The sequence below is a fragment of the Saccoglossus kowalevskii genome, chromosome 11, assembly GCF_978046115.1.
Source record: "Saccoglossus kowalevskii chromosome 11, keSacKowa6.1, whole genome shotgun sequence".
Classification (NCBI taxonomy): Eukaryota; Metazoa; Hemichordata; class Enteropneusta; family Harrimaniidae; genus Saccoglossus; species Saccoglossus kowalevskii.
This window is the reverse complement of record NC_140651.1, coordinates 26722618-26738981: the sequence shown is the minus strand read 5'-3', so window position 1 is coordinate 26738981 and position 16364 is coordinate 26722618. Positions and strand designations below refer to the sequence as shown.

At 38.2% G+C, this 16364-nt stretch overlaps 1 protein-coding gene across 1 annotated transcript; it reads right to left on the bottom strand.

Annotated features, from left to right (window-relative positions):
* Window positions 1–1831: 1831 nt before the first annotated feature.
* On the bottom strand, window positions 1832–15066 carry LOC146736591 (organic cation transporter protein-like). Its single transcript, XM_085505326.1, has 9 exons — window positions 14975–15066; window positions 14673–14725; window positions 8668–8836; window positions 8421–8571; window positions 7983–8074; window positions 7613–7833; window positions 7106–7220; window positions 2006–2215; window positions 1832–1868 (listed from the first exon to the last, which is right to left on the bottom strand). Exons 1-9 carry the CDS (start codon window positions 15064–15066, stop codon window positions 1832–1834), a joined length of 1140 nt encoding a protein of 379 aa, XP_085361452.1.
* Window positions 15067–16364: the final 1298 nt, after the last annotated feature.

Here is a 16364-nt window from a genome sequence, read left to right as displayed (position 1 = left end):
CATGTTGTTTAGTAGTTTTTATTATTGGTTCTTTACAATAAGTTCACAATGCATTGTAACTGCGCGCAGAAATGTGTGAATTGGGCTCTTACTGGCCTTGCAAGTTATTGATAAGGTTTTAACCTGGTATATTTACATTTACAATTACAGTTTGTGAAGATTGATCTCGTACGGTGAAATTAAGTGTGGATATTAACAGCTACATTGTACTCTAGACACGCATCATTACATACTGCACACTCGATATCGTGACGTCAGAACACTGAGTTGCTTACTGCCAAGCGTGGAATTCATCTCGGCTTGGTTATTGTTATCAAAACACAAAAGTATCGCTTATTTGATTAAAATGGGTATATATAGTATTGAGGTACTGTATGTACTTTGAATATTCATGAAAGTAAATGACCAATCAGTGCGTGTTTCATTGATTCTTTTGTAGTGGAAAGGAAACCACCGGTGAAAGATGCAGTTTATTGCAATTTTCGATTCATTGCGAAACTGATTACGTGATTGTGCCTGATTGGCTATCCAACCATAACACCTCACATTCAGCCCAATCAGAAAGCAGCTTGTTTATCGACAGAATTTGTCGACGTATCAAATTATGCATTGTATATATGCGACTGCGACTCAACTACGACTTTCAGTTGCTGCAAGGAACCCATAGTTTCATAACTTGTGCGCGTACAATCCTTGTGCGCGTACAATCCTTGTGCGCGGTTTCATATGAGTTCTATGTGACGTATACAACGCATGTACAATGTGGAGTCCACATGTGACAACTATGGCGCTGCGTGACAACTATGGCGCTGCGTGACAACTATGGTGCTGCCTGACAACTATGGCGCTGCGAGACAACTATGGCGCTGCGTGACAATTATGGCGACTGCTTGATAATCGTAGCATTACGCGAATATGGCGCTTTAACTTATTAGTTTCAAGTAATTAAGTTTATTTGAATTACCAGTTTTTTGTATATCCCATTATTTCTGATCGTCTAAGATAAGCAGATACATGTAAATCACCTTGGTAATCACAAAAAACATTGTGAGAAAATCGTATATTTCTAAAAATAGTAATTCAAGAGATTGGGTCTGTGAAAGAGGTGGTTAGGAATATAGCTAAGCGTTGTGTGATGTCGTGGCGTATTCGTAGAATGAATGCTTCGTGATGATTCCTCCTTGGTCAGAATCGCGTTACGGTAACCTTGTTTACACAATCACAAAATCACGTGACTACAACGATTAGTAGCAGTATATTAGTTTACTTTTTGATCCATGATTACAGTCATAATGCTAACATATGTTGACACTTAGCTCAAACAAAGCAGTATAATATGAAAAGTTTTTGTTACAATATGATTATTCAGGTATTGCCACACGAGAGCTTTTGGATTCTAAATATAGAATTGTGTGTCCATATCATACACTATTCAGCTGTAATGATTGCATAACTGAGACAACTTAAATATCTAATACGAAGAAACTGTCGTGGCACAATTCAATTACCATCCCGGGCATTCGGACGCCTTATGATACTCATAATTAATACACGTGACACATTTAATGTACATGCCATTCGATACAATATTGTTTAGATTTTGTTCAGTTGACTGATATGAAGATTATATGCGGCTATCTCTTTATCAATATATGACAATGTCCATGTGAATTAGAACGGTGTGAAATAATGTTCCTCAAGTTTAAACAGGTTTTAAACTCGTTGAGATTCACCAAACGCTTTTGTCTTCAGTCCACCATTCAATAGCTCGCTTAGCACCTTTGAGATTTCAAGTTTCATTCGGCTCATGCACGTCGATTACTTCCACTTGTCAAACTTCCCCATAAGAGCAATTCGGTTTATGCTTCCTGAAAAAAGAGAATGACACATATAATAATATAATAGAAAATTGATCGCAAACCAAAGAATCGCATTTCTATGTTGATTACAATTGTCATTATTAATACAAATACTTTTATTCCACTTCGGATCCCTGGATACTTACTTTCCGAAATCCTCAGCTTCCATCAACGTGTCGGGTAATTTCCTTCCCCTGGTTTCAGGTAGTGGTATTATAAGCAATCCTGCTATAATAGATGTAATACCAGACACAACTGAAAAAAGCGGCTCCCATATTGTGCTCATGAATATTAATTGGGGTGCTATCATAGCACCTACACCAGCAATAGAAGAGCACAGACCTACACCAGTTAACCTAATATTATAAATACAATATGTTAACATTATGCAACATATACATCACTTCAAGTAGTCGCTTGTCACGAATGCATGTTATTGCTGAGGTCTCTAATTAATAAGGGTGTATGGAAGAGTGAATACATCATTCTAATTTTGAGTGACTAGATATGTAGAACAACAGATGTGACATACATTGATGGTATCTGAGATATATGTGAGATATCAACGCATGGGATATCAACGAGAGGATGTCTCTTTGTTATAGAGAAATAACTCTTACAACATGATAGAACTTTCCAAAACCTTTGTGATGAAGCAAGTGGGTGATATAAGCACTGAGTTTTAAAATGGCACAGCCCCCCCCCCCCCCATTGATACGCAGAATTTGTGGAATTCGTCATTCGCACCTGGATGCATCTTAGTTTTATACAACCAATCAAACCACGGACATTTGGTATTCACAATATTCAAGTTGTTTGATTGGCTACGTAATATCGGCTGAATGTGCGTATAAATGCATTGACGCGCATCGTGGAGAGATGGAAGCATATCGCATTTTCTCAGACGTTTCCGACGATGAACTAATAGGAGCGACGCAGACAGCTGAATGAATATTTGAATCAGCTCGGGTTTGATAATGTCGATATTGAACCGGGTACTGTTCCATAAGTATTTTCTCACTTCAGTGACTAAAATACTGGTTTATCATATTCTTGTATTACAAAAAGCAAACTTGACTTTACATGCAACTTGTTTTTATCATATTGCAGGAAATCCAGAGTGGACGGTTTTGCGACCCAGTGTCGGATTCTGCTGTACGGGCCGTCGCTAATGATTAAATACCAAAAAACACAAGGCGACATGTGGGCTCTACGTACTTTTAATGAATGGGCGATGGTTCGAAATAACATCCGACTGGAATTAATGACTGATGAAATGGTGGAAATTTATGACTGTATCGAAGTAATGCCCGTCGTGGACTCGGCTTATTAGTTAAGTAAACTCGTTCTAGAGGTCCGTTAAATGGATGGAAATTATCCTACAAAAACATTGTTATCTTTGATCATGGGTTTGCAAAGCTACCATTGTTCCGAGCTGCAAACGCCTCTAAATGTCCCAAGTGATAAAGAATTTCAAGGTTTTCGTGAAGTGCTCGATTCAGAAATGAAAATATTGTCCAGTTTGGGATTGGGATCGAAAACAAAACAAGCTGAGCTAATTACCAAAGACCAACCCGCGTTACTGTGGAAAATGAAGCTGCTATTCTCCCGAGATCTTGTTCGCACTATGGTATTTCTAAATGGCAAACACGTTGCCGTCAGTAGCGGAATGGAACATCGAGCTCTACGTGGAATCCCAATCACTTTACACACGAGTCACCGGGTGAAACGCCTTATTTGAAGTATGTGGAAGACGTGTCGAAGAGCAACCAAAGTGGTCTAAAGCATTGCAGAGTAAGACGAAAGGAGGTAATGCATTATGCAAATGCTGAAAAACCCCAACAATGCCATATAAGAATGTACAAGTACACCTCACGCAACAAAAAGCATTCTACCTGCAACCCCGGCGTAAATACAAAGAATCCGGCAAGATATGGTTTACTAAGCAGCCGATGGGTCACAATTCTATTCAACTCGTTGTGCCAGATTTATTCCGATCTGCTGGAATCGTTCGAAACTTTACAAACGTGCTACAGTTGAGACCAGTCTTTATGAGCATGGTGTTGATGAGCAACCATAATGGAACGAACAGGACACCGCTCAGTAGAAGGTACCAAACTTGAACATTATCAATATATTGCTATCATTGTAAACTAACTTACCTAAAGAAAGTAGCAAAGCACGTTTTTACCGGTTGATTTTTAAATGAATACATGATCACATGAAAAACTTAATTAAATTTAAATTATCTTGACAATGTTGTTTTTCTAATCTACAAGTGTTCCCAGTTATAAACGCACAACGGAGAACTAGGAGAAGAAAGTAAGCGAGATTTTGAATGGCACCGCAGCTGCTACAACCTCCAAGCAAGTAAACGTCGACCTTGATGAATTTTCCGACACGTTATCTCCTGCGGATGTTGGAATCCATAAACTAAACACCCAAGACGCTGGAGCTAGAATTGCGTGTTTACTATTACCGGAAATATCTGATCAATTATAGCAGTATAATATTTGATTGAAAACATTGAAAACAATAAATTTGCAACAAACGTTTAACCTGTTTGTGTAATATATTCGGAAATAGGTCGTGATATCATCCCTCGGCTTCGCCACGGGATGATATTACAACCGTACCAAGGGAAGTGTTATTTCGAGGCATGATATCGGAAATGACACGAGACGAACTCGAGTGTTATTTCCGATATCATGCCGAGAGTATGCAGGTATATAACTATCGCCCATTCCCTTCAAATATCGCCTGAGTTGGAGATTTTTATTTAAAAAAACCTCAGTCTATTATTTCGCGTATGCAGTGTGTATAACTCAGTAGAGTACCCGTATATAATACAACAGATGTGATGTACATTGATGGTACCTGAGTTATACCTCAGTAGAGTACCCGTATATAATACAACAGATGTGATATACATTGATGGTACCTGAGTTATAACTCAGTAGAGTACCCGTATATGATACAACAGATGTGATGTACATTGATGGTACCTGAGTTATAACTCAGAAGAGTACCCGTATATAATACAACAGATGTGATGTACATTGATGGTACCTGAGTTATAACTCAGTAGAGTACCCGTATATAATACAACAGATGTGATATACATTGATGGTACCTGAGTTATAACTCAGTAGAGTACCCGTATATGATACAACAGATGTGATGTACATTGATGGTACCTGAGTTATAACTCAGAAGAGTACCCGTATATAATACAACAGATGTGATATACATTGATGGTACCTGAGTTATAACTCAGTAGAGTACCCGTATATAATACAACAGATGTGATGTACATTGATGGTACCTGAGTTATAACTCAGTAGAGTACCTGTATATAATACAACAGATGTGATATACATTGATGGTACCTGAGTTATAACTCAGTACAGTACCCGTATATGATACAACAGATGTGATATACATTGATGGTACCCGAGTTAAAACACGGTAGAGTACCCGTATATGATACAACAGAGGTGATATACATTGATGGTACCTGAGTTATAACTCAGTAGAGTACGTACCCGTATATAATACAACAGATGTGATGTACATTGATGGTACCCGAGTTAAAACTCAGTAGAGTACCCGTATATGATACAACAGATGTGATGTACATTGATGGTACCTGAGTCATAACTCAGTAGAGTACCCGTATATGATACAACAGATGTGATATACATTGATGGTACCCGAGTTAAAACTCAGTAGAGTACCCGTATATAATACAACAGATGTGATGTACATTGATGGTACCTGAGTTATAACTCAGTAGAGTACCCGTATATGATACAACAGATGTGATGTACATTGATGGTACCTGAGTTAAATCTCAGTAGAGTATCCGTATATAATACAACAGATGTGATATACATTGATGGTACCTGAGTTATAACTCAGTAGAGTACCCGTATATAATACAACAGATGTGATGTACATTGATGGTACCTGAGTTATAACTCAGTAGAGTACCCGTATATAATACAACAGATGTGATGTACATTGATGGTACCTGAGTTATAACTCAGTAGAGTACCCATATATGATACAACAGATGTGATATACATTGATGGTACCCGAGTTAAAACTCAGTAGAGTACCCGTATATGATACAACAGATGTGATATACATTGATGGTACCTGAGTTATAACTCAGTAGAGTACGTACCCGTATATAATACAACAGATGTGATGTACATTGATGGTACCTGAGTCATAACTCAGTAGAGTACCCGTATATGATACAACAGATGTGATATACATTGATGGTACCCGAGTTAAAACTCAGTAGAGTACCCGTATATAATACAACAGATGTGATGTACATTGATGGTACCTGAGTTAAAACTCAGTAGAGTACCCGTATATGATACAACAGATGTGATATACATTGATGGTACCTGAGTTATAACTCAGTAGAGTACGTACCCGTATATAATACAACAGATGTGATGTACATTGATGGTACCTGAGTTAAAACTCAGTAGAGTACCCGTATATGATACAACAGATGTGATGTACATTGATGGTACCTGAGTCATAACTCAGTAGAGTACCCGTATATGATACAACAGATGTGATATACATTGATGGTACCCGAGTTAAAACTCAGTAGAGTACCCGTATATAATACAACAGATGTGATGTACATTGATGGTACCTGAGTTAAAACTCAGTAGAGTACCCGTATATGATACAACAGATGTGATATACATTGATGGTACCTGAGTTATAACTCGGTAGAGTACCCGTATATGATACAACAGATGTGATATACATTGATGGTACCTGAGTTAAAACTCAGTAGAGTACCCGTATATGATACAACAGATGTGATGTACATTGATGGTACCTGAGTCATAACTCAGTAGAGTACCCGTATATGATACAACAGATGTGATATACATTGATGGTACCCGAGTTAAAACTCAGTAGAGTACCCGTATATAATACAACAGATGTGATGTACATTGATGGTACCTGAGTTAAAACTCAGTAGAGTACCCGTATATGATACAACAGATGTGATATACATTGATGGTACCTGAGTTATAACTCGGTAGAGTACCCGTATATAATACAACAGATGTGATGTACATTGATGGTACCTGAGTTATAACTCGGTAGAGTACCCGTATATGATACAACAGATGTGATATACATTAATGGTAACTGGGGTAGAACTCATTGGAGTATCCGTATATGATATAACAGAAGTGACGTACCTTAATGGTGTCGGGAATAACTCGGCCAAGTACAGGTAGATGATGGAGAACCCCGCAGTGATGAATAACTTGCCTGCCATAGCTAAAATTATTCCAATCCAAACATAATCACCACCTAGCAACATGTGGTGAAATTCGACAGCTCAGTTTGTGATAAAAACACAGTTACCAAAAGTGAATATTCTGACATGTACGTAAATCTATTTACTGCAATGCACGTGGATAATTCCGCTATAACGATATTACCGCATACGTTATATTACTTAGTGTGTGATGCTAGATGCAGATTGTAAATCGTATAATACAGAGTAATTGTGTATTTGACTGTATTTGCCAAAGCGGAGACACTCTATAAACATGCATATCTAATGAAACAGCCCATTTGGTGATGAATCAATACATGCAATGGACGATAATGTGTTTCTTTGTGTATGGTAGTTGACACACTATGTGACATATTTGAAATATATATAGTGGTGCTGAATAATTGCATATAGTTTTACTCACACGGAGGGACAAACTCCAAAATGATACAGGCTACGCCACCGGAGATCATCACGAGGATCATCGTTCCCCATCGTCCAAATTTCGGATGATCGATCAGAAAAAGTCCACATACTCCTGCTGGGATCTCAACAGCCCCTGAGATGAACATATTAACGTACGGATTACCATTCAGACTAGATGTATCAAAAGATATTCCACAATAAACAATACAAATAGTCACCCTGTAATAAATATAATTCGCATGTCAATATTGATAAGAATCAACCAGATTAATTTCACGCTAGTATGATGGTAATAACCGATGACATATAGAAAAGCCATTTATTGTTAAGAAAAGTCAAATATAATCGTTTGTCAGATTCTTACTTACCAGTTGAAGAATAATATTATTGTTCTCTTTCGCATGTTTGGATATCGAAATAAGCTCAGTGTGATTAGCGTTGCTCCCGCTTCTATACACTCCTGAATCACGATACAGAATTACTGATAAATTTACTGATGTTGTGACGCGCATGAATAATTGACGAATATTTTGCACGACATAATATGTTACTGCACATATATGTAATGCATAATGGGAGAGAACTTGACACTTTATAAAACAAACATAGTTATATCATCGTTATCTCGTAGACAGACTGAATTATACGTAATGTTTTTGAAATATTCTAACAATATTAACTAGCCTGAGGCAACACTTTGAGCAAAATGCCAATATTACCAATTTTCCATGTCATTTCCAACTTTTGTATTTCGAAAAATGTCCAGTGATACTTAAAATTCAAGTATAGCACAGGCTAATACTTACATTTCTTGATTTTACAATGTTTCTCATAGCTTCAGAGAATTTTTCCTCAGAAAAATTGGCTTTATTGATTCTACAACATCTTCTGATAATACTTTCGGCTTCATCGATTCTTCCTTTTGATATCAGCCACCTTGGAGACTCTGTGATAATCCTGTAATTTGGAAACGAGAACAAACATATGTCTGCCTTCATCAGTGGGAACTTGTGCCATTATATTGAATTCAACAGATTTGCACCTATAACTTACCACCAGTAACACAGCAGCAGGACACAAGGCTCCATGATTGCTAACTGCAGACTCAACCATTGACGTATGAAGAAGGCTTGTGGAGCCAGAATCATGATGCCAACAGAAAAGAACATAGGATATATCATTTCAGTCACATTACGCCAAGATGGTCCGACATATTCACATCCTAGGGTAAATCATCATCATAAATGTAAACAGTTATCTCATGGCCTACATTGTATATCCAATATTACATGCTTAGCTCATGTTACCATCGTCTGGTATCTATTTTGTAGGAATTGCGTTTTGAATTGTTGTTCGTCATTTTAATCTTTGATCTGAAACTTTGATTTTAAAAGGATACATTTTCTTATTAGCATGACCTGAGACGTAGTTTCGGTCTCTTTGATCACCCAAGCCATGGTACACCCACTCTATTGCAGACTGTGCTAAGTAGCGAGTTGTGAGAGAATGTAAGAAGTTCATTAAGAATATATCAAGTTATATCGTGTTTTTGTTGCACCTCCCTGTGGGGAAAGGTATACCACATTTAATACTTAGGTGCGACATTATTTTCCGTTCAAAAATTCATGTTGTGAGCCTTTAAACTCCCAAAACGACGTAGTTGTTTAAATTTGTTATTATAACATAAAATAGTATGACATAAATTGTAAGTGAAAAGTTATTTTAGAAAACAGAATGATAATCACACATGTTTGGATACTTTGCAACAATCCATTGCACATGTTTATTTTTAGACTGCTGATACAGTCACTTGATTGTGTTGTCAGCAGAATTTGAGATATATACATTCTGTCTCCCCCTGAGGCATAATGACATGTCTCAAACAGTGGCATGGTGATTGTGAAATACCTTGGAATGTGCTGAGTCCAGCATTGTTGGCAATGCAAAATAGATATGACATCATTCACCCCGAATCTTGGATAAAAAGTGGTGTATTCCACTACCAAAATTGGCATCTTATATACACTGATTTGTTCGCTATTTCGATTATTCCAATTATTTCGTTGGATTCATTTTATTGTTTGCATGGCCATAATCTAGTTGTAGTATTTAAGTTGAGACATGCGTGAAAACCCTTTGTCAAGAAGGTGACTTGATCCTGTAACATCCAGTGATGCTGATTCCTGACTCCAGTGAGATGTGCCTTATACATATGCAGACGTTCTGTGCAGTAATCCCTGCTTATCAACAGGAACTACTGACACTCACTGCCCGAAATACTGCCGTTGTACCGGTGCTACTAGTAGCAGCAGATAGCAGTTCAGTTGCCGATACCCCCTGGATAAAAGATAAATGCACTACACAATATGATAATTGCACAACATAATTCGATAATAGCACTACTTAGCATGGTAAATGCGCTACATAACATGATAAATGTACAACATAATATGGTATATGCACTACATAACAAGATAAAGGCACCACATAATATGATGCACTACATAACCATGTAAATGTACAATACTAATATGATGAATGCACTACATAATATGATAAATATGGTAAATACACTACATAACATGATAAATGTACTACACAACATGGTAGATACACTACATAACAAGGTAAATACGCCACATAGTATGATGAATGCATCACGCAACAAATTAAATGCACCACATAATATGCGAAATACACTACATACCAATGTAAACGCAACACACAATATGGTAAATGCACTACATAACATGGTAAATACACTACATAATATGGTGAATGCACAACATGAAATAATATTTTACGCCTTAAGATATATAGCTGTGGCTTTCCATACTCTTCTCTTTGAACATGTAGGAAGTTTATTTTCCTCATGCTACGACTACAAACAGAGAATATTACGTAATTCCTCGCTTAGTTGTGTTTGGCACAATACCAAAGCAGAATTCCACAGCAAAGCATAACAGGATATATTGTATTGAAATCAAGCAATAACAATATGCAGCGTAATGATTCAGATTCCAGTCAGAATAACCTTAGAATGTTAAGACTTCATACATTATTTGGTAATTTATTAACTTCGGAAATAGATAACTATTTCCTAAGTGTTGCATATGTTAATATACATTCTCTATGGTTCCAAATACGAATAAATATGCAAATTAAAGTGGGCTATCCACAAGTCGTTAATGTTTTTATACTTTCTTATATGAGTTGATTAAAAATCAACAACGCGCATTTTTAGAACGGTAATTGTCACATGTAACAATTAAAGGGTGACAGTCGTCGCATTGCGCATGAGCGACATTTGTGCTGATAAACATTGTTTTTCCCATAATCTAATGTGCTCTTCTAAGGGAAATCCCAAGTATGAGGTTTGACCTGGGCGCGACTTGCACTAAGTACCACCCATGACTCCGTTGATACCTTCCAATCACCTAAAATATATCTTATCACAGTCCCTCTAGAAGGATCTAATTAAAGCTTGGTAACGTCTCAGTTTGTACTCGTTGATCTGCGCAACAGTCGAAGTCGCCATATTTGTTTATATGATACCCATATATCTCGCGCATGCGTGGCGTGACGACTACCGCCATTTAAATGCGGTTTGTCTTTTCTGTCAGGGGTTGCAACAAAACGAACAATTTGAGCCTTAGGCTGCCGACTATCCCCCGACTCCCCCCTCCCGAAGATTCTGGCTACAAAATTCTGGTGTTACTAACCCATGATACAACCGGCAAGTTACAAACCAAATCCAGTTGCTGTCATTAAGAAGCGTACAATCACAAAGACAATATAGTTTGGAGCAAAAACTTCAATAATACCAAGGACTATGGTGGCGGACCATGTGACCATGAAACTTTTCCTACAGTCAATGCTTGGAAAAAAACGCCATTAAATAATAAAACAGAATTTGCCTTCAAAATGTTATTTGATTATATACACTCTGGACGACACTAAGATCAGCTTTATATGTAGGGGGTTGTTCGTTGTGATTCATATGCTACGTATATAAATTCATTTAACCTGCTTTGTTAATTAATTTCACTAAATTTTCACGCGATACGTGTTGACTGAAGCGTGCTAAATGCACCACGAAAACGATATATTTATATATGTGTGTGTATCCCGTACTAACATTCCGCGTGCAGAGTATGCACTGGAATGTTCTCCACACTTGTCAGGGGGGAATCTTGTCTCGTCTCTCTATCGCGTCCCCTTGAGGTACGGGATCGGGGAAGTCACTTAAGCTTTACAGTCAAATAAGACACACACAACGAAATACGTTTCAACTCTCGTCTTAGTCGATCAGTCGAGCACTCTATAAGACACAGCGCCCTGGGAAAAAATCCCCAAGACTATCGCAAGGCTGACCCAAAACTCGCCCAAGACTCTCCAGGACTGGACTCTCGACTGCGTCTATCGTGCTGTACTCGCCAAGACCAACTAAAACAACTTTATTCATTTTCAAAACTCTAACCAATTACAAAGCAGTAAAAAGACTCGAGGGCGTAACCTTCAATCATAAAGCCAATCACACTAAGTACTGGACACGTCATATCTTTTGATTAATCGTTCACTATATTAATAACTACGAATACCAACTGTCAGAAATAGTAGTCTCAATAGCGACGGTTATCTCGTAATTAGTTCCAAATCACTCGCCTGCCTAAACGATGACAGACATAACACAGCCATTCGCTAGTAATCACCTAAATAAGTCGATCAACAGATACGCAAAAACAAATTCATGACACATCCCTTCACTCAAACTGAGCTATGCCTCCTGGAATAACACGTTCATAAATCAAAGATACCATCATCTACTCATCGTCATACGGGTTAAATACAATACAAATAAAAGGTATAAATCAAAAAGAGTAAAACACACTAATTAATAAACTGATTATAAAGTCTAAAAACAATGTTATATAGTCTCAAATATCAACGGTTATAAATCAAAAACAAGGGAAAGGCTACCAATCGACTCGCTTTTCTCAAACGGCACGCGGAGGGTAACCCTTTGCTGCACTGTCTCCGTTACTAAGGTTACAAACTCTATATCAAAAGGTCAAAAAACTAAGGCGTAGCGGTGTAACCAAGCGATCTGCCAATCGCTGCAGTCGACAGCATGATTACGTGATTACCAGTGATGCGTCTCTCGGTTAAAGCATTGCAAGCGGTAACTAATAAACAATGAATAAACAAGCTATTAATCAAACTCCTGTTATATACGCTTATAAACTTCACAAACTAAACTCACAAGTCGTTAATCTAAACAAAAGTCATATGGCGTGGAAACGGAATGCAAAGACAAAGCTATCATAACACATTACTCCTCTGGCAATTAAAGACGGGAAAGGCTAAAACGATAGAAACTACTGAATTACATATAAACCTGTCAATCATGAACAAAAGCTTGCGTTATCAAACAATACGTATATAAGCGCACTACCTCCCATCCCAAAAAAAGACATTAAAAAACATTACAAAGGTGCTATCAACTCAAAAAGCGTCAGAAGTATTCCGAAACAACACGTAAACAAAAACAACTCTTAAAACGTCGATATCTCTGTATATCGACACATCTCAAAACTCTTAAAAACTCATTGGGGCATTACTTTCCCCAACATATTCCGTACTCATAAACTCATTAAAACACCATAAAACTTCACAAAACTCAAAACACTGTGTTGCAAATACTTGTCCACTGAGGACCTCAAACATCACTAAATATCAGTTCAAAACAAAGATCTGGGCGCTTACATATATACAATTCAACATCACAAAAAAAATAAAAAAAACGGTAAGAAAAAACCATAGTAAAAGCAAGCAATACATTACATACTGAACAATAGGGTTAGGATTCTGAAAAAAAGAGTTCAACGTCTTGAGTTACACAGTGTCAGTTACAGTGTCCAACGAGCGGTTCTCTAAGCAATACACAGATAGCTAAAGTTCTAATCAAAGTCTATATAGCGTCTCTTCTCTTGTCGTCGCGTTAGTCCGGGTCGTTCTTTATCATCTTCTTGTCTTTAATGTCGCTCAATTCTTGATTATTCAGTCCTATTCAATACTCGTCCCTCATAAGGGGTTCCGAAGTCTTCATCTCTTCAGCGTTGTCCATCGGTGCCATACTGGTAAAGCCGTTAGTTGTCAAGCGCAGTTTCTGAGTTGTCTCTGCCATGGAGCTGTTAGTTCGGTTCACAAGAAAGACACACCTTCGCTATTTCACTTTTCTTCACAGGATGTCAATGTGCGTAAGACGCAATGCCTAGGGTTCTCACACCACGTATCAGGGGGGAAGTTCTTCTCCTCTAGGGTTCTCCACACGTGTCAGGGGGGAATCTCGTCTCGTCTCTCTATCGCGTCCCCTTGAGGTACGGGATCGGGGAAGTCACTTAAGCTTTACAGTCAAATAAGACACACACAACGAAATACGTTTCAACTCTCGTCTTAGTCGATCAGTCAAGCACTCTATAAGACACAGCGCCCTGGGGAAAAATCCCCAAGACTATCGCAAGGCTGACCCAAGACTCGCCCAAGACTCTCCAGGACTGGACTCTCGACTGCGTCTATCGTGCTGTACTCGCCAAGACCAACTAAAACAACTTTATTCATTTTCAAAACTCTAACCAATTACAAAGCAGTAAAAAGATACTTGGGCGTAACCTTCAACCATAAAGCCAATCACACTAAGTACTGGACACGTCATATCTTTTGATTAATCGTTCACTATATTAATAACTACGAATACCAACTGTCAGAAATAGTAGTCTCAATAGCGACGGTTATCTCGTAATTAGTTCCAAATCACTGAGCCAAGTTGCGTCCAGGACCTCGCCTGCCTAAACGATGACAGACATAACACAGCAATTAGCTCGTAATCAGCTAATTAAATCGATCAACAGATATTCAAAAACAAATTCATGACAGTACTTTGCACCAAGAGTCAGTCGTCGCAAACAAGAAGACCGGAGACAGTTGAATAGATTCCCATGGTATGCACGCTATTCCTAATAGAATGAAACATATCTTCTGAAATGTGCCAAACTCACCCACAAAGTCAGTCAGAATATCATCAAACTGAACCATCGTGTCAATGGATCGCCTGTAAACAGCAAATATGAATATTCATTAGTTATTACTTCCGCAGATACAATTTTGAAATGAAGTTGCTCTTGATACAAGCACAAAACTATTACATTTTGGTACAGATGCGGTTACCATGAACACAGCAATGTTGGCAGTGATTTTTCATTCATAAATCGAGAGATTAATGATGGTTTACTATCGAACTTCTAGGGACTGCATTTGATACAAGCACGAAACTATATGGGACAAATATGGGTACGGTTACCATGGATAAAACATATTCGGGAATGATTTGCTTGACGGAGGTATGTGCTCTCCGAGTGCTTTTCTAGTTTGCAATGGTACTAGTGTTACCATAGTGACATCACGTACAAACGTTGCTTCCAAAAGATGTTACAAAATCACTTATGATCAATCTACAGCAATATATAGATCAATATTAAAGCGTACCATGCATTTCATAAACACATTATACACTGATTGTGTTTTGTTGGCTGAAATACGCAATGATTTAAAGCGGGAAGGTCGTCACCTGCGCACGTGCAGGAATTGAGTCCCAAGCGATGATAACAACACACGCTAAGGACGCAAAGGATCATGGGTGGACGCTTGTTTGTGAATAATGACACGCTATGGCCACCTGACGCATGCGTAGGTGACGACTCCTCCGCTTTATCCACGAAATGAGATGAACAGCTTCAGCCATACGTCGATAATATGTTTATACTCCCGCGTCTTAGAATTTGGACAACAATGTGAGGTAACGTTAGTAGGCAGCCGGAATCATTCCCTTGTAAGAATCGCCCAGTACCTCTCCAGGGTAAGTGTTGTCTGCCAAGCAGGCTGAAGCCCCGACGCTCTCATACGTAGCTTATGAATAATACGTGTGCATAGCGTTCATTTTAGTTGCCGACACACGATTGGTCATTCCGTTGTCAGGTGGAGTTAAATGAGAAAAAAAAAATAGAACTGCTCTTCATATTACCTGACGCAAGAAATAGTTCTTGAATAGAAAATTAACACTATATGGCCAAAGGTAAGCATCAGACCAATTTAACAATGAATCGGTAACTTATAGTTATATAGTTATAGTTTCTCCGAAGAGAAATTGTAAGATTTTGCTTCCTGCAAGCTTTCATCGCAAACCATTAACGTAATCACGGGTTACTAAATTGGGTATGTTATAACACACCTATTGAATGACCTCATTGAGGCAACAATTTCAAGTCTGCCTCCCCATGACCTCAGACACAGTAAACGACCCATAACTTGGGGTGACTCACAGCTTATTAAAAGTTTAAAGCGGAGGGGTCGTTGCCTAGGCACTATAACAACGCACACTAAAAACGCAAGGGCTCTGGGTAGACGCTTTGGCCGTCAGACGCATGCGCAGGTGGCGCTCCCCGCTTTAACTACTGAACGATAGCTTTGGCATAACAACGCATAACAATTCCTACACTATTGATTTTTATAGTTCGATCCTAAATACTGTTCTTATTCAACAGTATTCGTATTTGTATTCGCCGAATGATTCCACGTTTTATTCCATTGATATCAATGTATCTGAATAACTCTGTGCAGTCATGGGTTGACTTTCACTGAGTTACAATCTTTCAAAAATCGATGTATCCCACCATTTTATTGTTAGAAGAGTA

Bases quoted from the DNA above. Each gene is read 5' to 3' on its own strand.
- LOC146736591 (XM_085505326.1), bottom strand. From the start codon at position 15,066: ATGGTAACACTAGTACCATTGCAAACTAGAAAAGCACTCGGAGAGCAC. The intron at 14,726-14,974 runs GTAACCGTACCC...TGCTGTTTACAG, and splicing joins CCGAATATGTTTTATCCATG to GCGATCCATTGACACGATGG. The intron at 1,869-2,005 runs GTAAGTATCCAG...CTCTTTTTTCAG, and splicing joins GAAGCTGAGGATTTCGGAAA to GAAGCATAAACCGAATTGCT.